General features: G+C 35.8%; 1 protein-coding gene across 5 annotated transcripts in view; it reads left to right on the top strand.

Moving 5' to 3' along the window:
• The window catches only part of ICA1 (islet cell autoantigen 1), a 73,744-nt gene that overhangs the window by 29,947 nt on the left and 19,664 nt on the right, over positions 1-24,133 (top strand). For all 5 annotated transcript variants that reach the window (XM_062569177.1, XM_062569176.1, XM_062569173.1 and 2 more), the window contains 4 exons: positions 14,421-14,546; positions 14,739-14,837; positions 21,248-21,342; positions 23,090-23,139. In XM_062569177.1, the coding sequence (XP_062425161.1) occupies positions 14,421-14,546; positions 14,739-14,837; positions 21,248-21,342; positions 23,090-23,139 (370 nt within the window). The remainder of the gene's footprint in view (positions 1-14,420; positions 14,547-14,738; positions 14,838-21,247; positions 21,343-23,089; positions 23,140-24,133) is intronic.

Below are 24,133 nucleotides of genomic sequence, written 5' to 3'. Positions count from 1 at the left end.
CTACTTAAAAATAGAATCGAGCTTCATGGAACAGATTACATCATCTTAGATGTACTGCTTGTAGAATATACTTGCTTCCAGAGATTGTTGCTTGCCCTTGAGAGATTCTTCATCATCCCTACAATTCTTTTTAAGAAAGAAGACTCTGAAATGATATCCAGCAAAAATGGCTATAAAATAGAATAAAACTAAGTGCTAGGCTACAGATACAATATGGTTTTGAAAAACCTTGTTTCTCATAACTTAGCTGAAATGCAAAAAAGATGGACAAGGTTGAATTGTTTTGCAATTTCAGACTTAGGTTTATCTCAAGAAGAGGCAAACATAATTTTTAAAAATGTTCATCATATAATTAATAGAACTTGTCCTGTTTCAGCAGAATACAGCAGATAATCCAGAAATACATCAGTAATTGATTTCAGTGAATAGTAATGCTAATAATTATTACATTACTTTTGAACTTGGTAGTCCTAGTATTAAAAAGATACTCTCATATGTGTTGTGACAAACTTTAGGTTCCTGCGATTTTTGAGGTCCAATTATAGAAATACATAACCATTAAATATAATCTTTAGATTTTAAAAGTGATTCAACCAAACAGTTTTCACTTAATTATTCTGCTGTATTCAGATCTTAAAATGAGAAAGAAATGATGATTGCCTAATCAATTTTCAGGGCTCACATGGAGATTCTGATTCTGCAACCTGGTCTGTGAGGGCAAGGCCACTAACTCGTGTGTATCATTTTGTGAATTCAGAGCCTAAATGAAGTGTAAAAATGTAAACAAAATAAGTTGTGAAAGGACAAATGAGATTTGGAAAATTCCCCTGGCCTTAACAATTTGAAAAGGCTAGGAGGATAGCTAAAGAAATATTTTTAAAAATAAATGAAATACAGATGTGACCAAACCAAGAGAATTCTGCAGGAGAGAAGAATAAACAGGAAGGGGAATACAGCTGTTGGGGAAAACATTGTTTACACAAGAGAATCAAGTTTTTCTATGGTCACCACTGCCCAGGAATTCTTTCTTAGACTTTCCTAAAATGCCTGGGCACATTCATAATGTAGTCCATCTGCTTTTACTTCACAAGACCTTTGCTGTTCAGTTATATATTATATAGGATTTGAATAATTATGAAGGCACTATATTTGTTTTTTCTCTTTCAGCTAATAAAACCAAATTAAAGATACAATTTAAAAAAGTACCATTCTGAAAAGAAAAAATACATGAGCTACCATGCCATTTCATTTCTGTTTAGGGGTATTCCAAACAGGAACCCTGTTTGAGTTTCAAATGTCTTGTTTTTGTTTCTTCTGTGGTAGCACAATGTGAGGTCTGAAGAGCACTACAGAAAGTTTTTTTTTTTTTTTTTAATGTAATATGTAAAACCTTTCTGAATTTTTATCTGGATAAATATATATGTATATATAGTTATTGCGAGGGAAATAGAGAGATACTTACTGATTCATTAAACACTATCCAGAAAACCCCAAGTAGCTCTTTTATATTTATTTTTCTATTTAACAGCATAGTGAATTCAAGTAATATTATAGCTTAAGTGTGTTTATCACTGTCAAACTGGAGCAATAACAGTCTATAGGCTTACGTACAACAGATATGCATATACCTGAATATGAGGAGGAATTTCTTTATTGTGAGAGTGACAGAGCACTGGCACAGGTTGCCCAGAGAGGTTGTGGAGTCTCCTTCTCTGGAGATATTCAAAACCCACGTGGACATGGTCCTGTGAGATGTGCCCTAGGTGACCCTGCTTTGAGCAGAAAGGTTGGACTAGATGATCTCCGGAAGTCCCTTCCAAGCTCAACCATTCTGTGATTCTGTGACATGGTGTTACCAGTGAATCTTGGTTATTAATGGATATCATATTCTGTGCAAAAAGAGGTTAAAAAGTATAAAAAACTAAAATTCAAATGTAGAAGTTCTGTTCATACATTAGTACTCTGAAGAGTGTGGCTTTATACTTTGGAGACTTAGAGCACCCAGGGACTAAATATTTAAGGCAACTTGGTCATCCTGGTCATCTTCCTTCAGGTAGCTTCTTTGGAGTGACTGTGCCACACTAATTCTGCTAGAGTTTGCAGCATCTCTGGCAATGATGTTTCCTCAGCACTTCCTACATCCATCTCACTCAAGCATACAATCATTCTTCCTACTTGCAAAGAGGATCTTGCAGGCTAGTTTACTGTTCCTTAGTGCTATCAGTGCGGAAAATCTTACTGCACCTGAGCTGTTCTCATTCCTTTACCTAATTCCAGCTTATTCACTGTCTCCATCTCCCTGTCCAAAAGGGCCCCAGAGTCGCATAACAAGCTCACCTATGCCCTGAAAATTTCAATTTGGATGCAAAGAGAAGAAAAAATAAAATGACATTTTCTGATATGAGGACTTGAATCTAGATCTCAGACTACCATAGTAGTAGGGAGGAAAAGATGTCAAATTCAAGTTGAACTATTAAACAGACAAGGAGAAGAACTCATTCTCTTGAGATGCCTTCAATTAGAATGCCATGTTGATTGAGTAACAGGAGGACTTTTGGTATCTGAATTTAGAGTACCTATGATTGATGGACAAGGTCTGACTAAAGTGTCTAACCCAGTAGTAGAGTTATTTTAGCAATATTTATTTCTAGCAGGCTACTATTTCCCCTCCTTCTTTGTTTTTGAGAAAGTAATTTAGCTATACACGTTCTTCCATAGGATTCATGTAGACAATAACATGGTTCAGGGTACCACTCCTCTCTTAAATATCATGAGTAAAAATTTCACGTGGCAGATAACTCTCTAGGACTTGAACAGGAAGAGAGGAGGGCAGCCTGTATGTGTGGGCAATGGAAGCTAAGCTGGATGGGTCCGGTTGGTTTCTGTAGGTTTTGGCAATCTGTTTTCAAACCTCAACTCTGCCTGTGAAGGTTCAAAATGTTGTGAAAGTGAAATACCAAGTCTGAGCTTCTCTCTATACTGCAGTTATGATTTGTTGAAACATCGTAGCATCTGAAAATTGTGCACACACACCCCTTCCTATGAATGGATTTGTATGAATGCAAAACTTGCATGCTCTCGTATATTGTATGAAGGCATTTCTACATGGTTTGTATTACTTAGGCATGTTTGGGCATAGGCAATGCTTGAATACACCCTGGCAATTGAAAGTAAGTCCTCTTAAAAGTTACAAAATTCTGTAATTCAACTTGGTTTTGAATTTTGATAATGGAAAATCTGCTATATTACACAGATATTGCAGCAGGAAAAAAGAAATTGCTGGCTTTTTGGAAAGGCTTATTTAATAAGTCTGTGCTGCCATATGTCACAGAACAGCTTTCAGCAGCACCATGAGAAGACATAGAACCAGTTTGTGTCCAGCACTGCGCCTTGCTCACAAACCCTCCTTGACCTGGGAACATACCATAGGGTTACCCTGTCCTTAAGGGTAATACAGTAGATCAAATAGAAGTCCATCTAATCCATCACCTGTCTTTGTTGGTGACCAGTGATAGATACCCAGGGAATTGCATAGGGCAAATATATAATAAGATTTTCTTGCAATATTTTGAGCAGTGGAGGCATCATAACACTTCGGGAGTTGTTTTTTTGTAAAATTGTCCAGTTGCTTTTTGAACCAGTGTAAATTCTGGCCCTCACAACCTATCACTGTGTGATCAGAGAGTGCCCCTGCTAATGCAGGTGTTACATGAGGATTCACTGCATTTTGCATTGAGTTCAAACTGCTAGTTCTATATGATGCCCTCTAGTTCTTGTATTGGACAAAGTATGGTCTTCACCAACATGCGTGGTTTGATGGACTTCTATCATGTTCCTTCTGTAAGAGTAATCATACTCTTAGGATCACAATCCTCATCTATCATTCTTTTACAAAAGCTATTTTACATCTGTGATCATATAATTTGTGCTGATCTGCTTTTTTCTTCTTCCAGAGTAATACAGCTTTTTCCCCCAAAGCTAAGCCTGAGCTGATATGCTCTTGCAGATCCAAGCTGGCTATGGCTGGGGGAACACTATGCATATATGAAAAAAAAAATTTATGCTATTGTATAATATTCATGGTATCACCTGCATAATGTGTGAGGAGGTTCTAGTTTTTCCCGATCTCTAAGCAGACACAAGACAGTTGGAAAAGGTACAGAGTGAAGCAGCAGGAGTCAACACAGGGCCAGGAAAGAAGTTAGGAGGTGGAAGAGGGAACAGAGAAAAAGGAGCAAGATACATGTGCATAAAGGAGAGAGGGAATGCTACTTGGCAGGATTCAGTTTCTGTGATAGCCGTCATTGATTTTATCAAGAAGATGGTACAAGCTCCTTTGCTTTTGAAGAAAAGGAAGAATATTCAAGCCAGCCATAGTCTTAAATCCTCACAGAGGTCAGAAAATTGCTCACATCTGCTGACTGTCAAGAGTTATGAAGTAAGCAGTAACGACCACAGTTTAGTCATTACTGCCAGGCTGAAGTTACATGGCATGAGAGCCAACAGACTCAAGGCAATAAAATTTTTACAAGCTGAATACTGAAAAACTTAAGAGGGAAGTTTGACATAAATGTGACACAAAGAGCAAATTTCATATCCCAATGAATATAATCCACGAAGAAGTGATGGTACATTTCCATGACCTGGCTGTTTTGTAAATATGATATTTTTAAAAAATCCACTCTTGAGATAAAAATAGCAATGACTATCTGAGAATGTACTTAGTAACATCTTTTGTAATCTTGAACTTCTATGTTATTGTTAAAGGAAAAAAAAAAATAAAGCAATGCTCACTGAACACTTTGCTTTTTAATGTAGCTTTGTCTTTGTCCCAGGTAGCTTACCATAAGAGAAATCACTGGCAGCTTACCAGGTGACATGGATATGAAAACGAGAAGGAAAAGATTTGCATCTGAGCAAGAATACTGAGAGGTTAAAGGCAGGGATATAAATTAGCACAAAGTTATATAGGCAGGAAAAAAGAAAAGCTCTTCAGTCAAAAAAGCAAATGGAGAAAGGAAATTGTGGCTTGTCTGGGATGTGTTTGTATCCCCAGCACAGTGGCAGTATGTCCAGTGATAAGTGATTTTAACAACATGACAGCATATGTTGAGTTCTGGATTTAGGAGAAATCCATCTCTCCTGTATATTCTTTTCTCCTCTCAGGTGGCAGATTGCTAATCACAGCTCCGCTGCTGTATATGCAAGGTTTCTGAAATAGTTTTTGTCAAGGCTTTCTGTAAAGAAATATCTTAGCTGTCAGCCAGTGGCAGGAGTCTCTAGGAAACTAATACAGTCTGTGTCAGTATAGGTGGCAGTCCACATCTCTAGTTTGAAAACTGGAAGAAGAGGAGGGCAAGAGGTAATTTGAGGACGATGGGAAATCAAATAAGATGAAATGTTTCAAGGTCAATCTATCTTATTTATCAAAGAGAAGATACAGAGTTGAGTTGACCATGGTATGTGGATTGCTGCAAAGAGAAAAAACACCAAATAATGAAAGGCACTTTGGTCTGCTCATTGGAAGTTATGTAGTCCTTGCTTGGAAGTTCATGCTAAATGAATACAAATAGGAAAAAGGTGCACATTTAAATAGGTTGAGGTTATTATTAACAGGAAGTTGGTTATTTTATGGACATCACTCTGCTTAGGATTCATCACCCCTAACTTCAGACATCAGTGGTTGTAGATGTCTGCACTTAATCTAGTCAGCAAAGATTCTCTTTATAGTCAATGGAGAGAAAGAGGCACTTCTATAGTGAGATAAATCAAACTGTAAAGTTGATTGTTTATGTTTGGCAGATCTTCATCAACAAAAAATAATCACAAGGTAACAATGCAGATGTCAGCATCCGAGCTAGGCAGATGGAGTCTACCTGTGAGGTCTTTCTGGAAGTCATTATAGGAGTAATATTTTACGATGTAAATTTAATGATCTGTTCTGGCCTTAAACTCTATATCCAAGTACATGGCCTCCACCTAGGAAGACTTTCAGATCCACAAAGCTGGATCAGGTATGAATGACCAAAGGAACAGTAATTCCGTTATGTGTAAGGAAAAAAATCTGGCAAAAATTGAACCAAAATAGTGACTGCAATTTTAAAGACAACTTTGAGCCATGCCATTTAACCATATTCAAACTGAAAATTGCAGAGTCACAGAAAATAATGGCTCCTTTTTGGTGCTTCCTGAATTTTCAAAGTTTATTACCTACAAATACCTGCATGTTTTAATGAAGTGCTTTTAATATACCAACAAAAGGTAAATGAAGTATAGATGTTTTACTTGAAATAATATAAAGAATTGTAATATTCCTTAAAAGTATTGGGTTTATTAAAAGTAATGACAAATCTCAGGTATTTTAAAAACTGTGAAAACTTATTCCAACACAAATATGTTAAGTTTTCCTTATTACATGATTACTTTGTTTTCCAGGTATAGAGGGTATTTAAAGTTGTAATTACAAATGGATTTAAAGTACCAAATGTTATCATCCAACCTTAAGAGCTTTTCAAGTTGTTCTGTTCCATTCTGGGAGATGACACTGTAATGATTTAAAAAAAAAAAATCCTGTGTGTATATCATTTAGGCTCTGAATGATATAACTTTGCAAAGAGAAGTTCCTTATATATAGCTTTCTGAAAAGCTCCTGAAAATTCTTTTCAAATTATAATTTTTTCAGTACCGAGGGGCAGTGTGGTATGTTACAAGCAGAAGTAAGAGCTGCCAGAATATGATCAGTTTCTTGATTTAAAAAAGAAAAAACAATTATTCTATAGCATATTGTGCAATGCAGAGACAAGACACAGATGGACACAAAAAGCTGCCTCTTATTTCTGTTAATTTCATGGACCTTAGATACTACATTGCATTATCAGCTGCAATGCAATTTCAGAGATGTTTGTTGTATCAAAGTTATCATGTATCAGTGTAAAGTGTCCATATGAAACCTAGTTCTGTCATATAATCCTTGTATGGCACACAAATATAGCATCTTTATTATCCTTTACTGAGGAGATAGGAGGAGAATGGAGGGGGGAGTTTGAAGTCTCATAGCCTTACCCATAAGACCTGATATACAGTGTGGAAGAGCACCCCTCAAAATCTGGAATTTTAAGAAGAGTTTAGTCTTATCTTCACTCCAACCTGCACACTAGGTATGTTTATGTTTTTATTATAAATCAATGAAACAAAAAAAAATCCATTCAAACTGTCATAATTCTCATGTCAGGAGCACATCTGTAGGCTGAAGTTCGTGTGTGTGTATTGTACAGACACCCAGTGGCATCTCTAATGCTGTTTAGCTGGTAGTGGGCTCAATGGAAAAGTTTGTAGCAGACCTGAGTGTGTGCGCCCATGTGTATAATGCAGTGGAGCTTTCAGAGACCGATGCTCTAGAAATCAGGAATGGTATAGGCTATTCATTACCATAATCGTGTTTACAAGATAGGGATATTTAGTTGTGCTATGTTGGAAAGCAGAAGAAATAGGTGCTACCTTGTAAAGGACCTTGAGCTTTACCTGCTTTCTGCATTTTGTGCTCAGCTTGAGCTGCCAGGTGCCTGTCTCTGTGATTTTGGAGACAGGCAGGAAAATTGCTTCTTGAGGTTCCTGTGCAGATGCGTGGTACTCCCTGCCGGTGGGTTGTGGTGCTGGAACAGTGCTCGCATGGGTGCCATCCATGCTTAGTGCTAGAGAAAAAAACCCTTAGACCTGTATTTACATATTCCATAACTCTGGGACAGGTCTGTAATTTATTCAGTGCTTTTCAACGTCTAGTACAGTGGGGCCCAGTTTCATTGAAACCTTTGATAACTGCCACAAAGCAAATGTTAAATAATAGTAATGAGCAATGCCATTGAAATCAAAGGGAATATTCACATATTCAAATGAAAATGTGAATTATCATCAGAGGCTATTGTTCTTATGCATGAATTAAAATTATTACAGCTGTTATGTTTCACATTCTGATTACAGAGGTGGGTAAAAATCCTGGTTTTGAATAAATAAGCTCATTTTGTGAGATGGAAAACTTAAGTGTAAGAATTACTCTAAGCTCATACAGTTCAAATACAGTAACACTGAAAATAGCTGACAGCTGGTGTCAATGACAAAGTTTACATGAATAGCCACTGCATTTGGAGGAATAAAATTTCAGTTACAGTGTGATATTTTACTAGTTTTTTTCTAGACAGTTTTGTCATAGTATAAGCAGAGTAAAATGCATGTTAAAAGCATGCAGATTTCATTGTTCTGACTAGAAACAAAAACTGTTGTGAACTAAAGGAAAAATAAAACTTTTACCAGCATGTGTTGAAGACTATGATCATTCTGTTTATAGACAGTTAATGTTTCAGATCTAGTTGTTTGATAGAGAAACGTGATTGTTCCAGTATCTAACCTGATCCCAGTAAATACAGTGAAATGCTGCTACTGTTGCACTAATGCATATTAAGCTGCATTTCTTTGTAGTCTTAAAGAATGGCATTTCGGTAACAATTCCACCCTGCTAGCTAGTCCTGCATAGGAATAGGAGAAATAAGACTGTCCGTACAGCAAACATATCTAGAGTTTTTCTTCTCAATGCTGGAAAATACTTCTTTTAAATATGTATTCACTGTTGTTCTTTTGTGACAAAAAGGCAGATCATACTTTTGTTGCTTTCAAGGAAAAGAAAAGTAGACATGCAGTGGTAATTAAGTCTTTTGTATGAATTGCAACATGGTTGCAAATTTGCTTAATCAAATTTAATAGGATGAGGTATGTGGAGATGTGTGCACAACCACAGACGGTCATAATTCCCAAGTTCACCATTCTGGACTGAAATGTACCATTGGAACTTGTTAAGCACTCTCTTCTAGGTTATTTAAATTTATATTGTCTCTTTCAATAATAGAATTTCATTTCTTGAACAAATCTGACATACAACTGAGCTTCAAAACTGAGAGATTTTATTTGGATCTATTGTACTGTCTGCATAGCTTTCCTTTTTATCTAGGTATTTCTCACATTATAAATTTTACTTCCTAAAGTAAATTTTTATCAATGTTTCTTATCAGATCATAAATAAATATTTTAAAAACTAGGTCTAACATATACAAACAAAGGTATCTTATCTCATATTTAACTATTGTTTTTATATGTTATTCCTGCAACTTCATGGAACAGAGCTTTATAGATAAAATAAATCCTATTTCAAGTCAAGGGAGTAGTTGAGTCAAAGTATAGCTGGCAAAATGCAGAACATACCAAAACATACTGGAATCAGGTTTAGTACTGTGCAAGACTCTGGAAGTCCTTATGTTGCGCATGGAGCGGTTTAATTTTAGGCTTTATTTTGCATAGAAACCACTATCTTTTCTGTTTTCAGACTAGCACGCATCAATCTTGAATTAAAAATCAATTGTATATATCAGAGTAATCGTGTAATTGGTACTCCTTGTCATAACTTCATAGCTTTCGTCTGGTTATTACAGTTTTCAGGAACTGCGAATCTGATTCCTTCTACTTTCTGCAACATATATGATAAAACAGTTTGTCCTCCAAGTAAAATCTACTCAGTTTGCGTTTAAGTTTCGTGTAGTCTTTCCAATATTTATTTTTGCCAGAAAGGTGCTGTACTTATTTAATGCAGAGATTTGTGCTGATTTCATCTGCTGGTAGAGTTTACCCAGAACCCCCAATAGGAAAATTTGCTATATTCCAGACGTTTTTCCCCTCTTGATTTACTTAACCCCCTCCCACCTTATGCACACACTGCATACTTTTTGGATCAAGTAAGTGAGAAGCTGGGTGACAAACTAAACGGGAAGCATCTGTTTCTGCTTCTATGTTGGAAATGCTGAGACAAAAGTATACTATATTAAAAATGAGTTAGTGCCATTTATCCTATGTAGGTTCATTTTGGAGGTGACTCTTCACTAGCTGAATCATCCCTGAAATTGAGCTACTACTGAAAATGAAGTGTGTATTTTATAGTATACTAAAAGGAAATAATAACACAGAAATATTAGGGAGGACATAAAAGTTGCTTGAAAATACATGATGAATCCATATTTTAGTTACCAAATGCACTGAACAGGTTTTTTGATTGAGCCTGAACTTTTTTTTTTTTTTTTTTTTTTTTTTTTTTTTTTTTTTTGATGTTAGTAGCCTTGAAGACTGGGACTTTTGTGTTTGCATATGGGTTTAGGAACCTGCGTTTGCAAATACTGGCCCTTATAATCAAACATACAGGAGTCTGACTTTCAAGCCTCAGGGCTTAGGATCTTATCATTAATTTTTTGTCTTTTAAGACTATTTGAGTTTTATCTGGCTTCTTATATTTATTTAAGCTATTGATTTGATAAAATATTGCTCATCAAATTTGTGTTTTATTATGTCCTCTCTGTAAAGAATTCTGTCTCTTAAATATAGTATTTTGATATTTGTATTTGAGGGATTAAAATTAGTTTCTCCAGCAGGTTGATGCTAGGAAGAAGAAAAAGATTGAGAGCAGTATCCTTTTTCTTTTTTTGTCAGCTATACCATGATGAGATTTACTTGTACAGTATAAAATTCAAAATTCAAAGCTGTAGAGTGAAACTAGCAACTAAACTTTGCTCAGATGCTTAGGAGCTGCCTCTTTCAAATGTTTGTCACATTTGGATCAATGCAATTCTCTAACAGCCAGTAGAATCCTAACACTCTTCAGACCAGGATTTTGATGAAATTTTATGTGTTCAGCTTTAATGAAGTTACATATATGCATAAAAATTTGTAGGACTGAGGCCACAATGAGGTCCTTTTGTCTGTCATGTATTAAAGAGTAATTGCTGAGAAAGGAGAAGATTAGTATGTATTACATCAGCGTTCCCTTGCGCAGAAAACCAAAGGTTCAGTCTGATAATTTGTGTGGGATTAAGTAGATTATGATTCATAAGCATAAAGGTTTTAAACTTAATTTGTGAAGCTACAAGTAATCTTAAAAGATGTTTAATAGTAATTTGAATCGAAAATGCATTTATAGGCTCACATAAAAGGCAAAAGATCATGCTGATATATTATGCAGTGTTCTTTCTTGGCTGTCCTGCACTGCTGCTGTAAAATAGAGAATACTGCTTAGCAAACGTTCATTGTATCAAAATGCTGAATAACATCGTTAATTTAATAGTTCTCATAGTAGTATCTCTTCCCTGGTTGGCAAGAAAAATTGAGGCATCCGTAACACAGCACTGCATTAAGTATCTGCATTGACATATCAGACATACGGGCTTGTAGTCCACATTGGGTTGAGTGGATCATCTATTTCTTTTTATAAATGTTCGTTTTTAAAAGAGACAGTAATTGCACATTAAGATACATGTTACATTGTTGTTTCATGCTAAATCTCTCTGGAGGCTGTATGCTAGAAGGTGCTACCTAGCAGAAAATAAAGTGATATGTGCTACAAAGGGAAGAAAAGAGCATCTTATGTGGAAGTTTTCTAATCTTTCACTCAATTGGAAACTTTTACAGGTTTTTTTGTTTTATGATTTTTTTTTTCTTCTAATGAATTGGAAACATAAGGTACATTTGAGTAGACCCAAATTCAGTCTGACACAATATTTAGATTGCCCAGAACTAATATTCTTTGTTCTTTTGGACTATAAGTATGCAAAGTATGCACAGTTGTTTTTTCTGTGTTTTCACAAAAACAGTGCTATCATATACTGAATAGGAAAAGATTCTGATCTTGGTGTACCTTTATAAAATATAGTTTTATACTTGATGCAATTGCACTGACATCAGGTGAGTTTCCCTGGATTTTCATGTCTGTAACTGAGATTAGAATTTAGTCCTTCACATAGGTGTAATTGAGAATTTAGTCTTAAGTCTTTCTGGGTTTCTCAAAGCTCTACAACATATCTTCTTAAAAATGCCTGCCTTTTGTAGCAGTTTTTACTAGCTAAAGATGTCCTTACTCTCGTATTTGGACATCAGTTAAAAGTTTCTTTTTGCACAAGCTTACAATTTTCTCTACAATTCTCCTATTCTCCTTTTTAGACTCAAAATTCTAAATCCATGTTCTCAGACGCTCAGAGCTGAAACAAAAAAGGGATTTGAGGATCTGATGCAGGACATAGGTGTGTTATCCGGCACTGCAATCCAAGGCTCCCCACTCCTTCCACTAGGAACTGCTCACATCCTTCTCTGTTGCTGCCTAATCTTGGAGGCAGATGAGCTCTTTACCCACCTGCTGTTTTGACTAGAAAATTCTGCATGTGATCAGTATTCTCCTAGCACAAATAGCATGGTGCATTGGTCATATTTCAGCCAGGCTGAGACCCACAAGCTGAAAGAAGCAGTGTGAAGTCAAAGGATCCCAAAGTCAAGATCCCAAACTAAGGGGCACTCTCAGAGCCTGCCAATGCAGTTGTGACTGGATAAAGCTTTTCACAAAACATGGTTGCTCTTTAGGGGAATATCTCGGCAGTCGTTGGTCCTTCCTTTTATGTCGTAGCTTAGCATTCAGAGGACTTGCCGGAGGAGTGAAAGTCACAGTTGCAATTTCCTCTTTCCTGAGGGAGTTCAAATTTGTCTTCACCTCACCAAAATGTATCCTAACTACCAAAGAACTCTTCCAGCTATGGAGACCCCTTTCAGTGTGATGCTCTTCCAATACGCAGCAACAATAGCACAAGTAATCACTAAGATACTGAAGGCTACTGATTGGAGTATTGGTAAAGTTTGGAGAAATGTAGGATTTAGTTGTTAACACTGCCACTCAGGGTTTGTTACTTGTTTGGTGTAAAATACAGAGGTAGCCTGTGAATAGGAACTGATGTGCAAGATTTCCCCTCCTAGATGAATGCACTAACCACAATCTTATTTTATAAAGGTAAAATATCACTGACGTTTCTTATTTAAAAAAAAATAAAAAAGGCAGATTTTCCAAGACATGCCGTCTTTTTCCACATGCAAAATCCCACCTGTGAGAATGCTGCATTTGTCAGTGCTTTTGAATTATGGTAGTTCATTCCTTACGGAGAACTCGGACTTATGGCATGTGCCACTCTACTATATTACTAATGCTCAGCTGATCTAATGAGTTTGGTGAAAAAGAGTCACCATGCTCACAGCAACTTGAGACATTGCCACAATTTGTGTGAATGGGTCATCTGAAGAATTTGTGATGCAGACCTGTTGCTGATTTTCTGCCTGGTTGAAATTCGCATACACTGTAAATGAGTTTAGGAAAAATAGGTTAGAAATACAACAACCCTACTGCTTTGAATTGCGTTTTGAGGTATGTATCTGTCCTTACAGTGCAGACAGCATGAGTATTTACTGCACAGCTCTGGATTCACTTCTGAGGACCAGGGGCACACAAGTTTGTTGGATCTTGACTTACTTGATTGAGTCTGTGTATTTTGAACAAAATACATGTACTTTCTCTTGAGTTGGGCCAGTAACGTATTTAATTTGCATGCATTGATTTTTTTTTTCACTGTGAAACTTTTTGGAGGGTAGCTTTCTATTCTAACTGTGAGAGAGTATAGGAAAACCATCAGATTTTGTGTTTGATCATTTTCTGTTTTTTGGAAAAAAAACTACGAAGAGATGTATGCACATTTTTCTGTTAATAAAATATTTAGGATAGTATGTATACAAAGCTGTCATAAAAATGGGGCATCCTGGACACAAAACAGTACATAACTTTCTATGCTGGTATCTAACAATGAGAATACTAGTTGTCAAACGTGTGGCTTGTTCAATCGAGTGCCTTGTATATACCTAACAGATGGTAAAAGAATGGTTTGAAAACTATAAAAGGCTTTGAAACTGAAACTGAAGTTGTTTGTCCATAAGAAAAGGGGCCTTCATATATCTCTTAAAGCAGTAATAAATAAGAATAGCATTTTATAAGAAAAATGTCAATGAAAGAACTTTTGTGGCAGTTCAGAGTAGTTGCAGTGCTCTACCGTAAACAAGAGCTGCAGATTGATGACTTTATAGTTTATCAATGCAGTATTTTTCTTACTAGAGGGCTTATAGATGCCTGTGTATGCATGTGTATTATGTAGTAAACACATTTGTTGATCGGGCTTTAAATTGAAATTTCTGTAAGAAGACACCAAAATGAGTATGTTGTCTAATTATTATCTTCTCAGTATATATTCATCTTATGTATGGGGATAGAAGACAATTTATTCACTTAATACAGAATAAGAACGGTAATGTAGAATATGGAAAATAGTAAGAACTAATATATTCTAGCCTGCCACGTCTTGATTTCTGTGAGATCGATGCTATAATAAACTTACATATAAATTTTTAAGTGAGGCTGTTCGGTTGTCTGATTTTCTTAAAAGTTTTATTAGTTTGCTTTTTGAAGAAGTTGCGGTAGAAAAATGAAAAAAATTGTCTCACTACATAAACAATTGTCCCTTTGATTGAAGGTTCAAGCTCAAGTGCGGCATGCAAAACTCAACTTTGACAAACTGAAGACTGATGTCTGCCAAAAAGTGGATCTTTTGGGAGCAAGCAGATGCAACCTCCTTTCTCATGTATTAACAACATATCAGGTATCCAAAGAAAATGTTGACCTCTTAAAAGAAAGATTTCCTGTTAATATGCATTTTCAAAAGAGGTTACTATGACAATATGCAGATACAGCACAACTATTAATACAACTAACAAGGGGAGAGTGGGGTAAAACTTGCATTAAAAGCAAACTGGTGTTTAACATTGTATTGAAATTTTACCCTCCCTTACAGACAACGCTTCTTCATTTTTGGGAAAAAACGTCACACACCATGGCAGCTATCCATGAAAGTTTTAAAGGTTATCAGCCATATGAATTCACTATGTTAAAGGTAAAGAATATATAGATATGTATGTTTCTTCAGTGCCAAAAATAAGAGACAATACAACTTTGTAGAACTCACACATTCATATTTTGTATGCTTACCATAGATAGTCCAACAGTGGCTATTTTATCTCTGGTATTTCGTTTCATTGAAATATAGATTGTTTGTCAAATGCACTTCCGTCCTGTGAGATTAAAGACTGCATGCAGAGTACAGTGATTAATGACCTATTTCAGAAGAAGGGTTTCACTAAAGTACATGTTTAAGTGTTCACTAGGATTGTGCTTGATTGGTCCTAAAAAATAGTAAAATCCAGCAGAGTTAGGGATTTCTATTGCTCTCCAAAATCCCACAAATAAATACTATTTTGCTTTTGTGTCTGTTTTTTAAAAAATGGACCTCTTTAAGAAGACCTTATCAGAGTGAATATGAGTACATAGATGCTCAGAGGTACCACACCTATTTTGGAGTACCAAAATTGTTTTGCTTCGCTAGTATTTGGTGATTCTTTTATAATCTTTGAATGTGGAATATGTGCAATATCTGACTGAACTCTGAGTTCAGACTTTAGCCAAGTATCTGAAAATAAGCAGTCAGCACTGTACCTGCACACATAGGAATTTGCTTTGCCCATTGCAATTGGAGATTCGTTAAAGAAATAGGGAACCAGTGGGAAAAGTGCATTAACTTTCCAGTTCCCCTGCACTGTATTTGTCTTGTAGTTATTTTGTGCAACCTAGTAACTCAGTGATTGGCTGAGTCTATTTGTATGGGAGAAAAACAGCATTTTAATCTAGAGGCTTTATGGTAGGATTATCACCGGAAGAAAAGTGAGGAAAGAACAGCTTGCAGCAAAGTGCTGTTTGCTCAGAGAGACAACCGAGTCTGAAAATTACTAAGTCATAGCCTCAATCCATGAGATGTTTGTGAATATTACATGTAGAAGAGAAAGTTGGGCTACACTGTGCTATACAGCTACCCAGAGCTCCTGGAAAATAAGCACCTGAAGGTATAGAATTTAATTCACTCCAGGCTACCAAACTCATCTGTACATGACTATGCTATGTTTAAAGTTGTTTTCTAGAGTGTGGATTGAGAGGTAGCGGTAGCTGAACTTTGAAGTGTACAAAAGCTTGTAGAGGCTGTTATTCCTGCTGCTTGAAACATCAAAACAAGACAAATTAATCAAACAAACAAATGTCAAGCTTCAGTCTCTCCTGACCAGAGGAAAAGATAAAGAGATTCTCTCTGTCCTGGACAGCTTTAAAACTGCAGCTCTTCCAGGCTAACCGTCTACTGAAGAATTTTGTCTTGCTGGAGACATCCTCATTAGCATGAAGTTAACGTATTTCTAAGCTTCCTTCTCTCCTAGTCCATATCACAGAAGACAGGGATCCTAGCTGTAGTATATCTCCAAATTTCAGCAGCAGATAGTTCGGGCATGTTTAATTATCCTGACATTACCAGTAATTGCTTACAGACTCCCCAGTTAAACTCCAAAACAGAAAAGCAAGCTTATTTCTCCACTCTCACCACCCATCACAACATTGCCTAGTTCACAGTCTGGATTTAGAATAGCCGGCGTCCTGTCCAGGGGACTGGGTGCCACACGACTCAGCTGTTTTGCTCATAACTTTGTGATATTTGAAGTCTTTGAAGAATTTTTTCTCTATGCTTTGAAACAAACCAATTTCAGTCTAATACAGTCTAATTTGTGGGGACAGTCTCTATTTTTGCTGGGTATATTTTGTTTATTATCTTGAATATCTAAAAAGTTGTTTATTTGAGCAAGACAAAAGCTGTTTCCAAATGTATTGCAACATTTAGACATCTTGGAGGGAAACTTGTATAGAAAGTGCACCTGTTCTGGAACATAAGGTACCCAATTTTATTCAATAAAAATAAAATGTCTGTTGTTTATTTTATGCATTAAAAATGTGTAATCTGAATATATATAGTTGTTTAAAACACGCATGAAATCTTTAAAAAAGCCCATTTTTACATATTTAATCAGGTTTATCTCTTTTAGAATATTTTTACTTGTCATATCTTAAAAGAGATCTTGTAAAAGAAAAGAGGCACAGGTAATTTTATGTAGTTTTGAATCTGGTGTTTGCAAATCATCCTCGTCTTTGTTATGATTTCAGTTGTGATATTAAAGGCTTACCTTCAGTGATCCTTTCAACTTAAACTAAGCAACCAAGCATGTATGTACGTAACATTAGACTTCTACTTTAAAACAAGAATTTAAGGAAAGAGTGTTAATATTTCACTTAGATGTAGATTTTCTTATTGAAAATTTAGAAGGTGCAATGCACTGGAAAATTACTATTTGCATTTTGAAGTATGAATATATTAATTTACTAGGTTCACCTCAAAAATGAGACTCTTAAACGCCTCTCAAGATTGTTTCTGGAAAGAAAACATTGTCTTTGGAGATGTTTGCCAAGCTCGCTTAATGAAAAGCAGCCTATTTGTTTGTTTGTTTGTTTTTTCTTTTGCTTCAGGGTATAGACTGAAAGTGTAATTGTGCTATTTCAGCTGTATTTCCTAACTGCTAGTTTTAGGCTCGATGAAAGATGGCTATTAATGTGCTAACAACTCTATTGTGATGTAGAAGTATCCTTTACTGTAATATTAAAGATGATGGGCTGCTGTTCTGGTAAAACTTGTAAGGTTTCGTTTTCTTGAAATTACTGTATGAATTCAAATTTATTTCAAGGGCTACTTTCCAAGAATGATGCCTCTTTCTAATTTCTGTAACTGTTTATTTGCCATAGTTACTTAATGAATATTTAGTTACATTTTCTGCATTTCAATACTATAATACCAAGCTTCCTGAATAGTTTATGTGAGCCTAGAAATAATAACGGCTGTGGGTAAGGAAGTCAAAAGGCCTGGATCTTTGTGCATCCACTTATCTGTGTGTAAAATGGGACACTGCTGCTTGAATAGTTTGGAGAACTGTGTTTGAAAAGATACTACAATATTGCTATGTTCTGCTGATCTTTACTGTAGTCTGATACCATTCTCATTTCTGTTTGTTATTGACTTTACTCACGAGGCAAGATAGCCTAAAATTTTGTATCCCTGGGTTCTCTTTTTCTACGTGGAACTCCGTGAGAAAATTCCAAAGCCACCTGCTTTTCCTCTTCTTATTTGGATCCCCCCCCCCCACACACACGAAACATGCCCACTTTTTTGTCTCCTGACTAGTGCTGCACTTCCCCATATGTTGGTAGGACTTCCTGGGACATATTCCTGGCTCCCAGAGCTGCTGTCAGCGATCCTACTTCGATTCTTTCCTGGTAAAGAGGAAGTACATAACTTATCCAGGGCACTCATGGGGAAATTGAGTGCGTTGTCAGTACTCATGTGATTTAACTGCAGAGGAAAGGCTTTGTGTGCAGTCCAGACGATCTTGGCTTGGCTTGACCCAGGTTTAGGTGAAAGGCTTTTTATAAGGGAATAGCAGTCAGCATATGAATAGTGCCTGAATTGGAATTTGAGTTAACTCTGCTGTGAAGGAGCCCCTTGTTGGCTTGGATATTTAGTCTGAGTAATGGGTGCAAGCAACGTACCGCTGGGTAGCTTTCAGCTGGAGGGGCATAGACAAGATAGGCAGGGTGACTGACTTTGAACTTGCTCCACTGCTGTGGACATTCGTACCCTGATTTTTATGGTAAAAGAGAAGTCATGAAGCCAGGAGGAAGTCTTTCTCAACATGAATAGATCCTACCTTCAGTCGCATGTTTGGCTCTCTACAAAGTCAATGTGAATTCACACAAGCACTCTGGCAAATACTATGAAGTTATGGATTTGTTTCTTCCAAACCAGTGAAGTCAGTGAGGCTTCATACACCAAACTGAAGTGTGCTTGCTTCTGTCTGAATTCAATCTATATGTTTGTTGCCTTTTTTAATGTTTACATTCTCTAACTAATGCAAGTTCTTCCTTTCTTCTGATATAGCCTGAAACAATTATAGAATGTCAGTGGTTGAATTTCTATGCAGGCTGATAATAAGGATAACGTTACTGTGGATTTTCATTGAGAAAGCAGTTGATGATTATTTCATAATATTCAGTTGTATTTCATACCCATTCTCAACCTTTTTTTCTTTTAAAAAAGACCTGTCAGTTTGTAGTGCACATGGGGATGTGGGAGGGAGGGAGGCAGGAGATAGGAAAATAATTTCATTATTTGCTAGCTAGCAGAATTTGAGAGAATATTGTCTAACTGGCTAAACAGTTATTGCATTAAAATATGGCTCCAATTTTTAACAATTTTCATTATAATCTCTGAAACTGAGGCTATCTTTCAGCCTTATATTTATTTTTCTAATACAGGAAATAGTAACTCTCATTATTATCATGCCATTTCCTTCCCAAGGCACTTGTGAACACCATTTCTATATGCTGTTTCCGTGGTTTGATCACAGTCCATTAAAACGGATTTCCTGAAACACTCTGAACAATAAAGGAAGCATCATAATACAGTTTTTTGCAGGAGGAGGATGATCTCTTTCCTTTTTTTCCTTTTTTTATAAAGTTGCTGGAGACTTTACTTTTGATGTTTGTCTTAAGCAACTTTATAATTAGGCAGTAGTTAAAGTAGCTCTGTTATTCAGAACCATTACACCCCTTCTTCTTGTGATGGGTTCTGTTCTGCTGTACTGTGGGGCAGAGCACCACATGCTGTCAGACCGTAACCTCCTGGGTAGAGTATTGGGTAGCCTGCTGCAAAGGTGTCCAAGATAGCTCGAGTGCCAGAAGTAGTACAGTCCCCTTAGTACAAATCTTTGTTTTCTTTTTCTGCATTGCATTTTTGTGTGAGTAGAATATGTATTCTTATGTTTCTGAATGCTAATCCAGACCCTCTTGGATCAATGCAATAATTCCCATTGATTTTAATAATACAAAAAGTACAGTTTAATCAGTACCCTGTACAAATGCAGTTAAGGGATAATGTATTCATTCACAGGTAATCTAAGGTGACAAGTATCCATTTCCAGAATCTAAGAAGTCTGTTATAAGATATTCTGATTAGTGCTGTTACAGTGTTTTTTTAAAAAATAGCAATCATAGAATAAGAAAATTTTACTTGAGGCGTCTCTATTATTGCTGCTTATGTGATCCCTCATTCTTTGATGCACAGTGTCTTCAGATAGTTATAACAAATTAATTTGTGGAATGGAAAGAAGAAATAACTTACTGAGAGGAAAAAAATCCAACTGTAACATATGAAAAATCCATTAGTTTGGTTTCTAAAATACAGAAGTATACATTTCTTCATATAAACAAATACGAACCTAAGCAGCAATTGGAATGCTCCTTCTAGTGACTATGTTTTGGTTGAAGGAACGGTGCAAATATGCACCACTAAATGAGTGGGAATATTTTTATCGTAATAGATTGGCTGAGGGTTCTAACCTTTATTCAACAGATTAGACAGACATAGTGATGATTTTTTTTGTTGTTTTGCTATTCTGATGACATATATTAGCATTTCATTAAAACTCCAGACACAAAAAATACTTTTTTGTACTCTCTGTGTTTTGCATAAAAGGTGGCGTATTCATTTTATCTGTAGCTTTTTCTATTTTGGAGAGGAGGAGGAGACGAGGCTGTAAGAGTATCAGTTATAAATAAAATTGATTACAACTGTTTGGGATTACTCAAGTGAAACATGGTTTTATTTTTTAGAAAGCTGAGTCGGACTTTGGAAAGAGGGAAATATTTTCACCTGCACAGCAAAACCATTGGATAGATGTAGTTAAGATCCACAAATATTTAAATACTATCTTCATCTATTTAGTTTGTCATATAGAAATACTAATGAATGCATAACAGGGACAACCAGTAGTACATTTATCACGTATGTGTTCTTAGTCAACATATAATGCTTTGTGTGTTCATTTGTTAATGCGTCAAATTAGGGTATGGGTAGTATCTTCCCATTACACTACAGGTCTAAAGGTTATGTAAATAGTTGTGTCAGAAAAAAGAGAACAAAGATGTAGAGTGAGGAAATGATAGATTTTTAAAAATGAATCTTTTTCATCTTAAAGACAAGTCCAACAAAGGCAAAGAAACACACTTTTAGTGGCTGCTTTGCACATCGCATAGATAGTTTTCATTAAAAACATTGGGAACACAACATGTGTTCAGAAGTAGCCAAGATTTGTCTTAAATAAAGTGTATGAGCTTTGTGTTCCTGTGACTCAGCTGGAATGAGTATCTTCTAACATTTTTTTGTTATTTTGTTTGTTAGATTCACACATGGCTTTGACACAGCTCAGAAACATATTCTGGCTTAATTTACATAGGCTCTGTAGTGTTTGACCTTACATGACTCACTTTGCTTTCCTGATTTTGTTGCATTTTTTTCTTCTCATTTGTGTATTGATTATGATCTAGAGCTTACAAGATCCTGTGAATAAACTAACAGCAAGAGCAGAAAAGGAGGACCTGCAGATTGAGAACACTAAAGCAGTGCAAGATCAGCAGAGTCAGTAAGTCACATGTCCTGTATCTCAAAATAATACATATTTTCATTTGCACTCTGCTTTCTGGTTGCTAAGATTATTTAACATTTATATCTGGAAATACAGTCATAGCTAGTTTGAACACAGCAGCAAATAGTAAGCTTAATATGAGAATTCCTGAAATGCTATAATGTATATTTGAGAACTACCAACTTTTACGTTGAAACTGAGTTTGAAAAAGTACCATTAACTCTTTTTGTCTTTTCTAGGCTTCTCTTTATTTTTTCAGCTTTTGCTTCATTTTTTTTCTTCAGTGGTAAACAACTTCACATGGGAGAAGATTGTATTTCTCCCTTCAGCAGCATCTCCTTACACCTAGGAATCGGATATGGATTCCTGATTGCTTTGAACAGCAATTAGTTTTTGTAATGTATACAGTATTGGTTAGTAATCCAATGAAGCAGTGGGTACTTAGTAAAAGTACATCTAAGTGAGCTGATGCTATCAAGGTTTGAGTTACCTGTAGCTCTAAGGTGAGAGAGACTTATGAATGGGCTGCTGTAGGGAGAGGCGAACAGGAGAACGAGATGTGATCCTTCCCCTATGGGACCATCAGGATTCAGTTGCGAGGAGATGCAACATTGATATAATCCTGCTGCCACCTGTTGTTTTGACTGTCCATGGTTAAGTGAAGCACCCAGCTAAGGATCAGTTGTCAAAAAGCAGAGAACAGCTTGACTGATAATTAATGGATTTTGCTTGGTTATTTATAATAATGTTTTTAAGAGTTCTGTTTTCCAGTTCTTTTATTTGTTTAGATTTACATCCACTGATGAAAAGTAGTTTATAAATTGGTCATGTTTTGGTGCTAAGCAGATTAGAAAGGACTTAGCCAAGTACTGTTTGGCAGGTGATTGTTTTCACAGCAGTTGTATGAATCTGCTGCTCCTCAGGTGATGATAATAAAGAATTTCATAAATGATTGTTTTCTCCAACATTGAAAAATAAAATTCTAGAATAGATGCATGATTTATGCAAGATGTATGTGTTGGCAACTACCAACAAATGCTGTGGATGCCATGTCACAATTATATTTTTCATTCTTTCTTTTTTTTTTTTTTTTTTTTTGTAAGACTGGGGGAAAAAACTTTCCATATCGTATTTCTTTATAAAACAAGCTATAAGCATCTAAATTTTAAATTCCAGAAGAATTACACAATATAAAATAAAGCTTTTAAAACCTTCGTGTATTTTACACCCACAATAAACATTGTACTAGAATGTGGCCTGAATTTAATGGCATGGGACAAAATTCATCTGACTTGGTTGATATTTAGTTAGTTGCTATTACAGATGTAAAAAGATGAGTACAACCTATTCTTGTCTGTAACAGATATATTTCCTTCATGATATTTATGTAAATAAAATCTGTAAAAGCAGATACAGTGTGTATTTTTTATTACAGATATGAGTGAGATTAAAAATGTGAGGTAGGTAGATAGAGACTGTGGTCTTCAATCTAATTTGTCCTTAACAGACTTTGGCAATGAAAGAATAAAAATTATCAACTAACCAGCATGTATGGCAAGTTCAGGAGTCCATATGAATTACTATTTGTTTGCTATTGATACAATTCTGCTATGATGTGATTGAGAAAGAGAAAAATGTATTTTATATATATATGTATTATATATATATTATAGCCTTAAATTGTATTCTCTCTCTCTTTTTTTTTTTTTTTTTTTTTTTTTTTTTTGTACCCTATCAAATTAAGGTTGATTTCATTAGATGAGGAAAGCCATGCCAAGGAATCAAACTATTCAGGTATTGTTATGTTATCATAACTTCTTAAATCCCACAATACATGTTTTTCATTTTTTATTTAATATATATTCAGCTTCAACAAGCAAATCCCTACAAAAGTGTAAAACTTAAGGCCAGAAAGGTCTGTTAGGTCATCTACTCTGATCTCTTATGTATTATATGTCACTACATTTCATCCAGTTATATTTAGGTGGGTCACATAGCTTGTCTGTCCAAAGCATAATTTTTTAGTTGGGCACGTCTTCAAGAAAGAGATCTTGTGATTATAGACAGCAGGACATGGAAAGTTTGCTACTTAGCTTACTGGTTTATTCCAGTGATTAAACATGTATGTTAAAGCCTGATGAATTTGGTGGAACTTCTGGCTGAAAGCTAGGCAAATTCATATTCATATTCAGCTGCTTTCAACTGCTTGTATGCGTAGTTATGACACAGTGACAGAGCCAGACTCTTCTTGGAAGTATACAGTGAAAGGATACGAGGCAATGGATACAAGTTGCAGGAAGGGAATTTCTGAATAGGTATTAGGGGAAAAAGAATGGTCATGGTGAGAGTGGTGAAGCACTGGAACAAGTGCCCAAAGAGTCTGCGGAATCTCCATCCCTGGAGATTTTGGAGACTTGGCTAGGCATGTCCCTGGGCAACCTGATCTAATCTCACAGCTGACTACTTTGAGAAGGAGCTTGGACCAGGTGACCTCCAGAGGTCCTTCCAACCTAAATTGTACTCTGACTCTATAGGATGTATTTCTGTACTAAATAAATGGAGAATGCCTTTAATATATGGTGTTTTATAATGTGAGAAATATAATTAGATAAAAGATTTTTGATGTTGGTATCACCGGTAGTGTTTCTATAAGGTAAAATCATATTCCTGTTTCTACTCATCATCTTCCCATTTATATATCCAAGAATGACACCTCAGTTTATATGCAAGCAACATCAGGTTAGAAGCTCCTATCTGAATTTGTTGTTTACAAAAATTCAGTTCCTTT

Source organism: Rhea pennata, chromosome 2, assembly GCF_028389875.1.
Source record: "Rhea pennata isolate bPtePen1 chromosome 2, bPtePen1.pri, whole genome shotgun sequence".
NCBI classification, from domain to species: Eukaryota; Metazoa; Chordata; class Aves; order Rheiformes; family Rheidae; genus Rhea; species Rhea pennata.
This window is presented reverse-complemented; position numbering and strand designations above follow the sequence as displayed.